At 37.0% G+C, this 17,422-nt stretch overlaps 1 protein-coding gene across 1 annotated transcript in view; it reads left to right on the forward strand.

Annotated features, from left to right (window-relative positions):
- LOC126273368 (uncharacterized) overlaps positions 1 to 17,098 on the forward strand; it is a 536,417-nt gene extending 519,319 nt beyond the window's left edge. Inside the window, exon 16 of the mRNA XM_049976918.1 lies at positions 14,136 to 17,098. Coding sequence (XP_049832875.1) covers positions 14,136 to 14,411 — 276 coding nt within the window. The 3' untranslated portion in view covers positions 14,412 to 17,098. The remainder of the gene's footprint in view (positions 1 to 14,135) is intronic.
- The last annotated feature ends 324 nt before the right edge of the window (positions 17,099 to 17,422 follow it).

Here is a 17,422-nt window from a genome sequence, read left to right on the forward strand (position 1 = left end):
GTCTAGTTGCAGTCGAGGCAGTGTGGGGTAAATGATGATGATATTGATGTTTGGTTTGCGGCACACTCAGCAGCACAGTTATCAGTGCCCGTACAAATTGCCAATCTTTACAGAGTCCAATCTAGCCACTTTCACGAATGATGATGAAATTATGAGACAATACAAACACCCAGTCCCTGCGCAGAGAAAATCCCCAACCTAGCCATGAACTAAACCCGGAACCCCGTGATCCAGAGGCAGCAACACTAGCCACTAGATTGGTGGAGGAGGGGGGTGGGGGGGTAAAGAGGGCACTGTTAAGTGAAATTCAACTTTCCCAAACTTTTGTTATTAATAGAAGCTTGACACTTAAACATTTTTGAATCTTCATCCTATAAAAAATCACACCAAACATTTTTAAGTGAAAAAGAAAGCCATACATAGGAACTATATGTACCGTTTTGAAGACTTACATAGTGGCCACTTTTCCTTACTACATGGAGGTTTTGTGGCCAGTGCCTGCCATTAATCCATGTGAGTTGTTATTATAAAAGCAATGGGGTACTTTGGTTTGCTCAGCTAACTGGAATACTAATCTCTATTTTTCATTCACTACCTCATGAAATCACTTTTCCATTTCAAAAATATAGATAAGAATTTCTTGTAACTGTTCTTCATTCAACATGTTCTGATTTTTGGACATACGTTCAAGGCATCTCAATGCCATAGTACCTAAAACAATTCCAAGCAATTGCAGCAGAGCATTTTCAATAAGAATTTTGTGCTATGTCAGATAGAACAGAGATGGTTTATATATATAAGTCAAACTGCAGTGTTCTGCATGATGTATGGAAGTATCTTATTCTCATTGGGACTGACAGATTAAAAATAAACTGCTAGAAAATGTGCTCACTTTTCCCAATGGCGCAGTGTCAATTTTCCCAACTAGGGGCCACGTTGGCATTAGTGTTTCAGATGAAACTATCAAACTGAAAGAAGGAACTACATTTACAAGTCAAAAGATGTTTAAACATTTGTATTGTACTCTATGTCTAAGTGAAGTAACAAGAGTAATATAAATAACTGACCTTACATCAACCAACTGACAGGAAAGTTTTTATAAAAAATAACATATCAAGCTTCCTTTGCCAAACTAACTTACAACAACAATGGAGTATAAAACTCAATTGATCACATTTTACCTGGCAGCCACACTGTTCAGGGCAAAAAATAGGCAATGGCCACTTAACATATCCGCTTACCCCACTTTCTTCAAATACTGCCTGCAAGATTATTAACATGCACCATGAACAGCAAGGGTTCCAACAACCTCCCTCATACATACCTGAACTTACTTTCAAGATAATGCAGTGCATCCTCCCTAACAAGAAATTCAGAATACAGTCACAAATATCTACTCATACCCCCATGTGATTGTATTTTCATTAAAAAAATATTGGCGCAGATCTGAGTCAAGGCTTATGAGATAACTCTGATCATGGATTCCATCTGTCTTAATCCATGGCTTTCTGGATGTTATGAGAAGAAAGCACAAATCTGGTTTCACATAACTGATGTTTTCTGAAATAATACTGGTTGGCATAAAGGTCACTCTGTTCAAAAGACCTCATTACATTAAGAATTCAGAGTATGTTCAAAATTCCTATCATACATGGATATCAAGTACATCAGACTTCTGCTACTCTTCTTGTAGACGGATGGAACACATACTTTCTTCCAGCCACAAACTACAGTTTTTTGTTTGAGGGATCTATGGTATCTTTTGCTTCAGTCAGCTTCAAATCTGATAATCTCACAGATACTCCATCAGGCCTTTTTCAGCTTTAACAGTTGATACTGTTTCTCAGCCTCAGTGGTACTAACACTTATATCACTCATGTTTGCAGTTACATGAGAATTAAACTGGAATTATACTCTGGATTTTTTCCTTTGTAAAGGAATTCATCATTTCTGTTTTTGCTCTGCTACCATCAATTTCATGGTTTCTGATCATTCATGAATGTCCTTAAACTAATTTTAGTGCCACTGACAATGTTTAGATGACAACAGAAATTCTGTGGGTCTTATGAGAGACCCTTCGGTGGGATTTTCTAAAGTTGTCATGAACAGCTTCATGCTTCGTCTTCTTGATGGCCACATGTGCTCCATTCATCATGTATCTACAGTCCTGTGTATTTGCCTTGTTTTAAACCTACCATGGAGTTGTCACTGTTTCTTTAGAAATTCTTTTACTGAGACTGTACACATAGAGGGTCTGCTCCCATCACAAACTGCTCTATTAGGAACATTTTTATCCAGAGCGTGAATAGATATTCTTCTAGAATTCAATTTACATTTTCTGTAGGTGCTTTTGCTCAGACCCACTGCTTAAAGTTCCTTATTGATATATGACACTACTGTTCTTTATCTAGCTTCCTGAACATGTAAATCTATTTGTTCTAGATGGACTTTCTACTTTATTAATCATTGGTTAACTGCTATATGGTCACCAATACCTGTACCAATGTGAACCTCCTCTATAATGTCAGGTATGTTAGACTGTTGCTATTAGCTCTACTATATTTCTGTCATCAGTGGACTGCCAAACTGTCTGTTCTAAAAAGCTGTTCAAGAGCACTTTTAGTATTGCTTCATTAAGATGGCATGCCACATTCTCTATTTATAAAACTGTAACTACGCCAGCTGATTATTAGATGATAAAGTTTCCCTTGATGATGACAGTGTGATAATGGAACTTGTGTAATGGGGAGCTGATATATTCTCAAAAGCTTTCAGTTACATCTGGGGAGGGGGAGTCCAGTGGGCAATAGAAAGATCAAATTAATGTTTTTCTCCCCACTGATACAGAGTAATGCTCAATAAATCTCTCACACAACTTTAATTTCAATTCAATTTCAGTGGACTTCAATTTCCTGTCTCCTGATAATGACAAATTAGCCAAATCCATTTTCACCCATTAGCCAATTCATTCAACGTACACTTAGATTTCCACAACCTCACTGATGTCAATTTCAAGTTTTATCGAGAAGTTTGTACCTAGTACTATTTTTCTTATTTATTTATCAGTCATCCACTTTATCACATGCAATGATACAAAACTTGTCACATGTTGATATAAAGAAGGTGTCTGTATACAAATAATACAGATAATTAAATACATAAACAGAATAAAACCATACAGATACAGTTCATACAAATAACAAAATACATAAACCACACAAATTCTAAGTTTACATTACATCTAGTGATACCTGGCTATCTTTAACTTAAGTTACGGAAGGCCACAGAATTCAAAAAAATATGTACTCTTCAACGCTATAAAACATTTCACTTATAAGCATTTCCTTATTTTCATTTTTAAAAATGTGCAGCTTTGATATCTTTTTAATTCCTAAGGGAAGGGTGCTAAAAAGGATTTTGGAATGTTGTATTACATTATGATACTGGGATTTCTTATGTACTTCTCTATGAAAGCCTGTCCTGAGTCTAGTTTTGTAGTTATGGTAACCACTGTTCAAAGGAAAGAATTGGGAATGGGCTTTCAAAAATCGTAATTCTTTCAACAGTACATATAGATGGAAGAGTTCTAAATTTCAGTGCTTTGAATATTTCCCTACAGGACTCTGTAGGTGACACCCCTTTTATAATTCTTATTGCTCATTTTTTAATAGTAAATGAGTCTTTTGCTTAACTTGAAATGTCCCGAAATAAGACACCATATAGCAACATACTATGCATAAATGGATAATAGGCACACATCACTGTTTCTTCACTGCAGGAATTTTCAAGAATTCTAAATAAATAAGAGCATGTACTTAATTTTTTATTGAACCATTCTGTATTTTTATTCCATTCAAAACACTCATCTAACCAAGTTCTTAAAAATTTAGTATTTCAAGTTTGTAGTGTTTTCTGTTCCAACTAACTTCACTATTAATGTACAAAATAGGTTTGACCTGTTGCCTCAGTCAGAAACTGATGAGCCTCTCACAGAAGTAGATGTAGACAGGGCTCAACAAGCTTTCAGCAGCAAATTGATTAAGAATGTAGGGAAGTCTGCAAAGAGAAAGAAAGTCTTGTTGCTAGGTAGTTCGCATGCTAGGGGTGTGGGCCAACTTCTGCAGGATGAATAGGGTTGGATTACCAGGTCACAAGTTTTTTCAAACCTAGTGCTGAACTTGGGCAGGTTACAGAGGATTTAGGTTCACTATGTAAAGGTTTTACTAAGGAAGACACCGTGGTTATTGTGGGTGGGCCGGGCAACAGTATTGACAGACATCCGGGGTACAGCATAAAGTGTGACCTGGCAAAGATTGCATCGGCATCGAATCATACCAGTGTTGGGTTTGTGTCGGTTCTGGAGCGCCACGACCGACCTCATTTGACCTCTTCTGTCAGGAGAGTTAATTTGGAGTTGGAACGGCTACTTGGATCTGGTGCAGGGTCACACATTGGTGTGGTTCCTGTTGATTCACTCTGTAGGTGGGACTATACTAGACATGGCCTACACCTCAACAGGAAAGGGAAGGGTAAACTGGATGGGCTGATAGCAGGAAATTTAAAGGGGGGAGGAACTACATCTCATGGTGGAAACTCTTTTTTAGTGTAAGATCAGTGTCCAGTGGGAAACTCAGCCAGGCAAGTACTAAAGATGTTAAAAAAGTTCAAGATACTCACAAAAGTAAAGTGAAAAATAATGTTAGTATATTTCATCAAAATATTGGGGGATTGAAGAATAAAAGTACTAAAGATGTTAAAAAAGTTCAAGATACTCACAAAAGTAAAGTGAAAAATACTGTTAGTATATTTCATCAAAATATTGGGGGATTGAAGAATAAAATTGATGAGCTTCTGCTTTGTTTAGAAGATATAGAAACCAAGAATGTAATAGATATACTATGCCTGTCTGAGCATCACATTGTCACTGATATGCAAAAGGTTAGCATCAATGGGTACAAATTAGCTGCACATGTAAGTAGAGATAATATGATGAGAGGAGGAGTTGCCATATATGTCAAAAGCTTCCACAGTGCAAAAAATTTAGAAACTAAAAAATTTTGTGTAGAGCAACATATGGAAGCATGTGCCACTGAACTTAAACTAAATGATGGCACTTTCATAATTGTAACAGTGTATAGGTCCCCCTCAGGGAATTTCCAGCTATTTCTAGAAAACTTGGATGCTTTGTTGTGCTATCTGTCAGACAGGGGGAAGCAAATTATCATTTGTGGGGATTTCAATGTTGATTCCCTGAAAGAGTGTAATAGGAAGAATGACCTTTTAGTATTACTCAGTTCTTTCAATTTGAGTTCTGTCATTGATTTTCCTACTCGGATAACAAAGAACAGCAGTACATTGATAGATAACTTTTTTATAGACCAAGATAAGTTTAAGGACATAAATGCTTATCCTGTTGCGAATGGTCTTTCAGATCATAGTGCACAGCTTGTTACAGTACATGACATAGCTCCATGCAGTATAATAAATCAGACTTTCAAAGCAGTGCGTTCAATTAACAATATAAATATTGCAAACTTTAGGGAAAGCCTACAGCAGCTAGACTGGGATGAAGTGTATAAGGAACCCGATGCAAACTTGAAATATAACTTATTTCACAATACATTTTTAAGGGTATTTGAAAATTGTTTTCCCAAGAAAATAGTTAAACATAATTCCAAGAAAACATATAAAAAACCTTGGCTAACTAAAGGAATAAGAATATCTTGCAACCGCAAAAGAGAACTGTATCTAACAGCAAGAGGGAGTACTGACCCCGAAATTGTTCAATATTATAAAAACTATTGTGCGGTACTAAGAAAAGTTATTAAAAAGTCCAGAAGCATGTGTATCATGTCTGAGATCAGTAACTCTGATAATAAAATTAAAGCAATTTGGAATATTATTGAAAGGGAAACAGGGCAACCAAGAGCACAGGAAGACTTTAGTGCAATAAAACTGAATGACAAGTGCACTAACAAACAATCAGAAATTGAAAATATTTTGAATAATCATTTTTTAAATGTTGTGGAGAAAATAGGATCTAGATCTTCACCAGAAGAGGCAAGGCTATTAATAGAAGAGGCCATACCTGCGCAGTTTGAAACAACTGTAATTCCACCAACCTCTCCCTCTGAAATCAGTAAAATAATAAACTCACTGAAAAGTAAAAGCTCTTACGGAATTGATGGCATTTCCAGCAAAGTACTTAAAGCTTGTTCCCCACAGATAAGTAGGATTCTCAGCCACGTATGTAATAGCTCTTTGGAGCAGGGTGTTTTCCCTGATAGACTGAAATATGCCATTGTAAAACCATTGCATAAAAAGGGGGATACGTCGGATGTCAATAACTACCGCCCAATCTCTCTTCTGACAGCTCTATCAAAAATTTTTGAGAAAGTAATGTATTCAAGAGTAGCCTCCCATATTTGTAAAAATAAAGTACTAACAAAATGTCAGTTTGGTTTTCAGAAAGGCTTTTCAACAGAAAATGCTATATATTCTTTCACTGATCAAATATTAAATGCTCTGAATAACCGGACATCACCCATTGGTATTTTTTGTGATCTCTCAAAGGCCTTTGATTGTGTAAATCATGGAATTCTTTTAGATAAGCTAAATCATTATGGTTTGAGTGGGGCAGTGCACAAATGGTTTAATTCATACTTAACTGGAAGAATGCAGAAAGTTGAAATAAGTGGTTCGTGTAATGTTAAAACAACAGCTGATTCCTCAAACTGGGGTGCTATCAAGCACGGGGTCCTACAGGGTTCAGTCTTAGGTCCTTTACTGTTCTTGATATACATTAATGACTTACCATTCCACATTGATGAAGATGCAAAGTTAGTTCTTTTTGCTGATGATACAAGTATAGTAATAACATCCAAAAACCAAGAACTAAGTGATGTAATTGTAAATGATGTTTTTCACAAAATTATTAAGTGGTTCTCAGCAAACGGACTCTCTTTAAATTTTGATAAAACACAGTATATACAGTTCCGTACAGTAAATGGCACAACTCCAGTAATAAATATAGAATTTGAACAGAAGTCTGTAGCTAAGGTAGAATTTTCAAAATTTTTAGGTGTGTCCATTGATGAGAGGTTAAACTGGAAGCAACACATTGATGGTCTGCTGAAATATCTGAGTTCAGCTACGTATGCTATTAGGGTTATTGCAAATTTTGGTGATAAGAATCTCAGTAAATTAGCTTACTATGCCTACTTTCATTCACTGCTTTCGTATGGCATCATATTCTGGGGTAATTCATCGTTGAGTAGAAAAGTATTCATTGCACAAAAACGTGTAATCAGAATAATTGCTGGAGCCCACCCACAGTCATCCTGCAGACATCTATTTAAGGATCTAGGGATCCTCACAGTAACCTCACAGTATATATATTCCCTTATGAAATTTGTTGATAATAATCCAACCCAATTCAAAAGTAATAGCAGTGTGCATACCTATAACACCAGGAGAAAGGATGATCTTCACTATGCAGGGTTAAATCTGACTTTGGCACAGAAAGGGGTAAATTATGCTGCCACAAAAGTCTTTGGGCACCTACCAAACAGCATCAAAAGCCTGACAGATAGCCAACTAACATTTAAAAATAAATTAAAATAATTTCTAGATGACAACTCCTTCTACTCATTGGCTGAATTTTTAGATATAAAGTAAGTAAAAAAAAAAAAAAAAAAAAAAAACTTAATCATTAGTGTCATGCAATATTTTGTGTAATGTAATTTCTTGTACAGACATCTTTTATTAACCTGACACGTTCCACATCATTAAGAAGTGTCGTATTCATGATCTATGGAACAAGTATTAATCTAATCTAATCTAATCTAACTATTATATTAAGGTTTACTATACTTGATATATGCCTGAAATTTGTTCATAATGTTTTCTTCCCAATAACAAATAGACTTATCTCTAAACCATTTAACCTCTTCTTCAGACATTATTTCTATTTTTTGTTTAAGTCAGTAACATTCTGAGCTTTAACAAAGAGACTAGTATCATCAGCAAACACTGCATCAGCTTGTGTTAAATAACTTTGTAAGTCAGTTACAAATATCAAGAGCATCAGCAATCCCAACACAGATCCTTTTGGTACACTGGAACTTTCTTGTATCCAGAAAAGTAGGATTTCCCTTCATGAATTACTTTACTTTCTGGTATTGGCCAGATAAATATGATTTAAACCACATATGACTAGTGCCACAGACTCCATACCAGTATAGTTTCTCAAGAAATATTTTATGATCAGTAACATCAAATGCCTTATATAAATCTAAAAACAATTCACACTTTACTTTGTTATGATCAACGGAATTCAGAATACGTTTTAGGAAATTATATGTATAACAATTTCAGTCTATGTGTTTTTTCTAAAACTATTTGTTTTTTTCTAAAACTATTTTGTCCATTGGCAAATATTTCACTTTTGCCAACAAAAACAGAGTATCTTTCATAAATTATTCTTTCAAAAAATTTTGAGAAACCAGTTAATTATATCAAGAAGTAGAGGAACAATATATTTTCTGTCTTAAATTACTTTATCTGGGATGCCTTCTGTACGATTAGACAATTTTTTATTTTTTTAATTGCTGATTGCATTCTTTACCTCCTGTAGTGCTATAGGATACAAAAAAAAAACATTGTTTTAGATTTACAGAGATGATATGATTAGCCTTTATATGACTGTTTTTTTTACAATACATTGTACTATACTTATATAGTGACTAATAAACGTAGTGACAATATGTAAAGAGTCTTTCTTTGCTTCTGCCTAGGTTTGTATTTAACACATTCCAAACAGGTTTTATTTTTTGTTGCCCTTGTTTCTGTTGATGTATGAATCATTCCTTAATTTTTTTTAGGCTGTAATGACTTTCTTGTACACTTTCGTGCAAGTGCTCACATCTGTTTCAGAGCTGGATTTTTTCCTAGCTGATTTAATTAACTTTCTAAGTTGCTCTGAAGAGTTTCTTATCCCCTGTATTACCCAAAGGTTATTTCTGGTTTTTACTTTAATTTTCTTAAGAGAGAATGCAATTTCATAGATATGTTTGTGACAAGCTGTCTGGACTGTCATTTTTATCCAAATCCCAATATGAATTTTTCAACAAAGAAATAAAATCCCAATGTTCTCTTCATTTATACATCTTATGTAGAAGTATTTCTCACTTTCCCTAGAATCTTAGTTGAGTGCATTATCTATGCTACATCTTATTCCTGAGAATCCACTATCAATCAGCTGAACACTATGACCAAGTGTCTGCAACTCACAAAATGTTAGCTTTGTTGTAGTTTTAGAGATCTTTCCAAGTCTAGTATATTCATGGACAGTTGGAGCTAAATTATTTGAATATAACAAATTATTCAGCTTAGATATGTTTTGATAAGTTATTTTGAAGTTTACATTGAAATGTCCAACTACATTAACATTTTCTTTAAAATTCCTTAATTCACTAGAGTCTTTCTACACTGTCCACAAACACCATAAAGTTATGAAGAATGGTATATACACACAACGATTATTTTGGGTTTTTTAAGTTCGTGAACACAACATTCAAAACTTTTTCAATATATTTTATGTTGCTGAACTTAATTTTTTTTTTTGCTTTCAGTTCCTTGCTTAACATATATACATTTTCCTCCACCAGAAATTTAAATTCTGTTACTCTAGCAGTACACACTTGGTTTTCATTTAACTAATGTTCACCCACATAAAACTGAAATTTCCCTTAGCTGAACAAGCGAAAGTACTAATAATTCAGCAATCTTACTAGTTATATCCCAAAATGCTCACCTCAAGCTTTTTTTCTGCTTGTTTTCAATAAAAAGTCCTTGTGGCAGCCTGGTGGTGATGCGCTTCATTATTTTGATGAGTGATTGGCTTTTACTGCTTCAAGTGGTATAGTTGACACAGTAGTTGTTGGTGTAGGCTGACCTGTTGCTTCTGAAAATGATGATTATTGTGCAATGAAGCATGCTGTTGACTGGGAAGTAGGATGTGGGAGAGTAATGGGGTCACCCTCCTTGCATCTGCCTAATTAATTTATGATGTCTCAGATTTTATGGCATAGTCGTATCTTTGCCTACACATTTAGAGCTCTACTGTTTTTTAATAGTGCCTCAAACTCTGAAACTTCTTTTCAGACACTTTGGCACTTGATCACTACAGTTTTAGCAATCACACTCATAGGGACATTTCTTTGGGTGTTATACCAACACTTTGGGTCTCCTGCAACTGTGATTATCTTTACTGTATGGAGAGCTGCATAATATACAAATAAACTTGTGTAAACCCCACACGCACTCAGCTACTTGGATAACAGCCCCCGATGTGCGGGTATCCCGTTACCAATTTAGGGGAACCTTCAGTAGTTCTCAACCCTGTGGAGCAAATCTACAAAGTCACAATATACACACATCACAAAAAGTTTTGCATCACCTCAGTTCACAGAACTCCTGAAAACAGATGTTTATTGTGGATATTGTTTCACAGACACAGTCACTTTGACTGTTCAGAGATGTCACTAAACCCACCCAAAGGTGTAAACAACCATGCATGAGCAGTGCCTGCTAGACGGAGAGGATCCGACAGCTGATCAGTTCCAGTCATTCCACCAGGAAGGAGGTAATGTTGCTGTCTGTAGTTCAACCATACCTACATGGTTAATGCCATGGTTTGATTGCATCCAAAGTGTTACTTTGTGCCAGGAAGGGCTCTCAACAAGGGAAGTGTCCAGGTGTCTCGGAGTGAACCAAAGTGATGTTGTTTGGACATGGAGGAGATACAGGAACTGTCGATGACATGCTTCGCTCAGGCCGCCCAAAGGCTACTACAGCGGTGGATGACTGCTACCTACAGATTATGGCTCGGAGAAATCCTGACAGCAGTGCCACCATGTTGAATAATGCTTTTCGTGCAGCCAAAGAACGTTGTGTTACGGCTCAAACTGTGTGCAATAGGCTGCATGATGCACAACTTCACTTCTGACGTCCATGGCAAGGTCCATCTTTGCAATCATGACACTAAGCAGCGTGGTACAGATGGGCCCAACAACATGCTGAATGGACCACTCAGGATTGGCATCATGTTCTCTTCCATATTTCCATTGCATTTCCTTAGGAGTCTACCAATAAATCTCAGTCTGGCATCTCCTTTACCGACTATCAACTTTATATGATCATTCCATTTTAAATCACTCCTAATGCCTACTCCCAGATAATTTATGGAATTAACTGCTATATTGTAGCTAAATAATAAAGGATCTTTCTTTCTTTCTATGTATTTGCAACACATTACACTTGTCTACATTCAGATTCAATTGCCATTCCCTGCACTATGCATCAATTCGTTGCAGATCCTCCTGCATTTCAGTACAATTTTCCATTGTTACAACTTCTCGATATACTACAGCATCATCCACAAAAAGCCTCAGTGAATTCCGATGTTATCCACAAGGTCATTTACGTATATTGTGAACAGAAATGGTCCTACGACACTCCCCTGCAGCACACCTGAAATCACTCTTACTTCGGAAGACTTCTCTCCATTGAGAATGTTACCTAGGAACTCTTCAATCCAATCACACAATTGGTCTAATGGTCCATATGGTCTTACTTTGTTCGTTAAAGGACCATGGGGAACTGTTTTGAACACCTTGTGGAAGTGAAGAAACACAGCATCTATCTGGGAACCTGTGTCTATGGCCCTCTGAGTCTCATGGACGAATAGTGTGAGCTGGGTTTCACATGATCGTCTTTCTCAAAACCCATGCTGATTCCTACAGAGTATATTTCTAGTCTCCATAAAAGTCATTATACTTGAACATAATATGTGTTCCAAAATTCTACAATTGATTGATGTTAGAGATACAAGTCTATAGTTCTGCACATCTGTTTGACTTCCCTAGTTGAAAATGGGGATGACCTGTGCCCTTTTCCACTCCTCTGGAATGCTATGCTCTTCTAAGAGACCTACGGTACACCGCTGCAAGAAGGGGAGCAAGTTCCTTTGTGTAATCTGTGTAAAATCGAAACTGGTGTCCCATCAGGTCCAGCGGCTTTTCCTCTTTTGAGAGATTTTAATTGTTTCTCTATCCCTCCGTCGTCTATTTTGATATTTACCATTTTGTTATCTGTGCTAAAATCTAGAGAGGGAACTACAGTGCAGTCTTCCTCTGTAAAACAGCTTTGGAAAAAGACATTTAGTATTTCGGCCTTTAGTCTGTCATCCTCTGTTTCAGTACCATTATGGTCACAGAGTGTATGGACATTTTGTTTTGATCCACCTACCGCTTCGACATAAGACCAAAATTTCTTAGGGTTTTCTGCCAAGTCAATACATAGAACTTTACTTTCAAATTCATTGAACACCTCTCGCATAGCCCTCCTCATACTACATTTTGCTTCACATCACATAATTTTTGTTTGTTTGCAAGGCTTTGGCTATGTTTATGTTTGCTTCTGAAACAGTTTTCTAACTCGGTTGCTGTACCACAGTGGCTCTTCAACGATGAGTGTAGGTCGCACATGCTTTCAACCAGACAATCATCTGAGATGTGTTTGGAGGCAACACAGTCAGGCTCAACGCCTTAGACACACTATCCTGCGAGTGCAGCAAGGTGGACGTTCCTGCTGTTTTGTGGTGGCTTTATGTGAGGCTGACGTATGACGCTGGTGGTCATGGAAAGTAACAGCTGAATGATACTTGAATACCATCCTCTGACCGATAGTGCAACCATAACGGCAGCATAGTGGCAAGGCATTCATCTTCATGGACAACAATTTGCGCCGCCATTGTGCTCACCTTCTGAATGACTTCCTTCGAGATAATGACATCGCTTGACTAGAGTGGCCATGTTCTCCAGACATGAACCCTATCGAACATGCCTGGGATAGTTTGAAAAGAGCTGTTTATGGGCGACATGACCCACCAACCACTCTCGAGGGATGTACGCTGAACCGCTGTTGAGGAGTGGGACAATCTGGACCGACAGTGCCTTGATGAACTTGTGGATAGTATGCCATATCAAATCAATGCAAGAGGATGTACTACTGGGTATTAGAGGTACCAGTGTGTACAGCTATCTGGACCACCACCACTGAAGGTCTCGCTATATGGTGGTACAACATGCAATGTGTGGTTTTAATGAGCAATAAAAAAGTCGGAAATGATGTTTATGTTGATCTCTGTTCCAATTTTTTGTACAGGTTCCAGAACTCTCAGAACTGAGCTGACGTAAAACATTTTTTGATGTGTGTAGTTTGTCACAGAAGCTTTGGTCTTTGGTTCAAGCAATCTGTTCAACTTAGAACCAGTGAATTATGATTATAGTTATGAAAGGTGATCTTCACATTATGAAGAGTTTAGAGCTTTGTTTCTGTGTATATGTAGACATACAGGGGTAACAACCTGAATCATTTCTTGTTATTATTGATGCTATACACTGTTGAGTTAGTCTGAATTCTAAACATCACCATCTCCCTGGGCAAGTGAGAGGAAGCTTGCAAAGTGAAGTCTTCAGGGGAGCTGACAGATTTTGCAGAAATGGTAGCAGTTGGTGTCATGTTGCAGCTCACACCAAGCTATTTTGCACAGTGGCAAGACTCTGGACTTGCATTTCGAATGACAGTGATTCAAATCCCAATCCACTAGTCTGATTCTGGATTCCTGTGACTTTCATAAATAGCTTAATTTGTTTGTGCTCCCCATGTTACTGGTGGATAGCAGCAGTGATACAATTCTTTTTACAATAACGTTTATTCTCATCAAATGATTCCTGCCCTATGGTTATGTTGAGGGTCACCACATGTGCATGACTTCTACGTAGAGCATGTGGTAGCAGCCACACACATATTGTGACCCTTAAAAATACCTCACTCAGCTTTAGAGCTAAAGATAATCCAATGGGCTATTTAAAATAGCTAACTATTTAACTTTAATTAAGCCACTGAAATATTAATTGTATTTAACTATATAGTAAATTTCACAGCATATCACCGAACATAAATGGCTGGATGGATGCTTTTAAAAGGGGATGCCTGAATTCCCTTCCAATCTGAGCTGCACTCCGACTGATGACCTTATTGCTACTAATTCTTCTTCATCCTTGTTGCAGCTTGGATCATGGAGCCCAGCAACACCACAGGAGAGTCACAGTTCAAGCCCTGGCCCCGGTGGCAGTGTGAGTGCTGGCTGTGGCAGCCTCAGTGACAGTGAGGCGGACGGTTCACTGTGCGATGGAGCCTCTGAGTCTGGCGGAGAGAGCGTAGCCACTGACTCAGTTTTCTTCGGCAGTTTCCGGAAGGTAGCCACATGTGTGGCCACAGTGCCTGACGATCGGCTGAGGGAGGCGCTGTCTGGGCTGGCAGCTGGCAAGCGACACCGCAGCTGACGGAGGAGGCGGAACTCACCACTTCGTAAACTGTGCCTAATACATTGAAGATTGAACGGTCCAAACGAAACTTTTCTGTTCACCTACAAAACTAGATTTTACATGACAAATGGACTTGAAAGTAAAGCATCATATCTCCAGTGTGTGGTCATCCCAGGTCACACACGTATCGAATGGAATCACTTTCCTTTGTTTTCCATTGCAGCTTCTTTCCATAGCAGCTCTGCTCAGCCAGGGTGTCAAGTGATAATGATGATGATAATAATATTGTGTTAACAGTGTTGAACTGTATTCTTATCAGTGTCCTTGCAGAATATGAACTAAAATTTTAGTTGAGACAAAAATGTCTTTCCTGGTAAGCCATCTTCTTGGGACAGTGACCCAGGTACACATATTAGACTTTAAAGACTATCTGCCAATGACAGCACATGCATATTAATATGTTGAAATGGATAATGAAAATCTTGCATGGAGATGTGCAAGTCTACATGCACGTTCACACCCATTTCTCATGCTTTAATAAGCCATAATATGGTCACATCCAATGCATGTGTATTAAACTTACTTAATTGTAGACATGTGAAAGGTGTTCATGGTCACACCTGTTAACTGCAGAACAGATTCTCAGACTTTTTTCACGACTATGTTATGAACATGGTACCTTTTATCTCCAATTATTTTTGTGCTAGTACCCAATTAGTTGGTCAAATTACATGTAAAATAAATGCTGTAATCAGAAATGAAAATACATCCATAGGAAGAACTGCTCTCCAGTCAGTTCATGCTGGTTCACACTACGCTAGTAATTTAGTCCAAAGAGAAGTGAATATACTTTCCTTGGTGAACAATGAACAGAAAAAGGCTAAGTTTAGTTGTTTAACAACTGGTGACTGCTGAGGAAGTGTGAATTGCGAAATGATCTGATGAGGAAGAAGGAATCAAGCAATAAACACTTCAGAAATCAAACAGAGGAAGGAGGGATTAAAAATTACAAAAGTGTGAGGCTATAATGGCTGAATGAGTTGTACATGGAACCTCAAATACGTCACCACTGAAAACGCAAAGGAATACTTTTCCTCACAGACAATGTCAATGAGTGAGGTGAAGCTGCTGTTACCACACTGGAGATGTATTCTTGAGAAGCACAAATGAAATCTCAATCCTTGTATAGTATAGTTAGGTTTTCTCAAATCAGTTAAAACAAATGCTAATTTTCTTTAAAAAGGATGTGGCTGATTTCTTCCCTCATCTCTGACAACCTTGTCATGAACAAAATATTAAACTCTGTTTCTCTTTCCTTACAGAGAATGTCACAAAACTGGTTCAAATTTCTCTAAGAAAAAATATAATATTCTAAGAAACTGATTTTCATCTGAGAGCTGCCAAATCACTACTTTATGCAGTATTGTATCTTATTCTGAACCCATCTTAAGTTCCATCAAACTACTCTCAGTTACAGAGGTTAACTATACAAGTGGGCATTTTAAATTCCTAATACACTTCTGTCCCCTCCTAACACTGCAGAAATATATTGTTTTATCATCCCAACAAGTCATGTCAGTACTTGACTTGTCACTTGTAATGGTACACACCTGTAGGCCATACTCGTAGCACTGAAGAAAAGAAATCAGAACCACTGATTTTGTAAAACCAATGTTGTATTCTTACAAAATAATCAATCAAGACACAAGAGATGACTGATAAGAGAGAGAGGAATGAAATGTGCAGTTGACTAATGACTATGCACACACACTGCTCAGGCATGTTCAAAGGTGCACCACTGGTAACTGAGTTGGGCTGCGGGAAGTTACTCAACTGTCTACTATAAGCTTCATTTTACTAAACTATTTGATTAAGCTTTTCTGTACAAATATATTTAGTTACTGAGTCACTCAACAATGGACTAAATTACTGGCCTCGCATTAACTCTAATGTAGGAATCAGGGATCCATAAATTTCACAGCTAAAATTGTTGGGGATTATATACAATTGCGATAGAGGGGGGATCACAATTTACTGTGTGAAATAAAATGGCACAAAGTTTGAAACATTTTCATCCCTTTGAATTTATATTTCTCCAGGAAAGTTCCTTATGCAATCTGTGCCTCACACCTTAATAGTCAATGAAGAATTTCTTAATTTTCTGTTTATTGCAGTGCTGGACTGAAATCTAGCACTGTTACTGCTGCTATGGGTCCCCTGACTGTTACTGAATTGACTTGTAGTACTTGATGCTGAAATATTGATATACAGACCTGCCACTGTCCTTGAAAGAGTCCCAAGCCATCATATTCATTGTATATTGGGTGAAGTGCAATAACATTTAATCACAAAAGAGGACATTGTTATTTTTTATACAGTGCTGACACTGTCCTTGAAGAGCTCCAGTCCATATTCATTGTATATTGGGTGAAGTGCAATAACATTTTAAACACAAAAGAAGACATTATTATATTGCTATACAGACCTGGTACTGTCCTTGGAGAGTTCCAAGCCATATTCATTTTATATTTGGTGAAGTGCAATAAAATTTAAGCACAAAGGAGGACTTATTGAAAAGTTTGTCTGTTGGAAAATGGACTGACAATAACAGTAATGTATATGAAACCAAGTGCAATATTTAATGTGCAATTCTGTGAGAACACTCTGTTGATATTTATCAATAAACTATAACATTTTTTATCTTATTCTTCGATAACAACAGATTATTAGCCCAAACTTCATCCTTCTTAAGAGAGGTAAGCCTTGCTGTTACTAGTAAAAACTATCATTTCTTTTGGACATCTTCTATTATTAAGAGTTTCAATACTTTTTCAAAGCTAATACTAGCCTTGTTGTTTTGAGAGTGGCAATGTTACATATTTCATAGAGTGGTTCTGTGAAACAGACCTAAGATTATTTTGTTCTGAATACTCAGGAAAAATTAAAACCATTTTAGCATGAGAGACAAAATTATAACTTTTCTACACTCTGGAAGATCTAGTTTATGAATGTATCAATTTTTTCATTGG

This window comes from Schistocerca gregaria, chromosome 5 (genome assembly GCF_023897955.1).
Source record: "Schistocerca gregaria isolate iqSchGreg1 chromosome 5, iqSchGreg1.2, whole genome shotgun sequence".
NCBI classification, from domain to species: domain Eukaryota; kingdom Metazoa; phylum Arthropoda; class Insecta; order Orthoptera; family Acrididae; genus Schistocerca; species Schistocerca gregaria.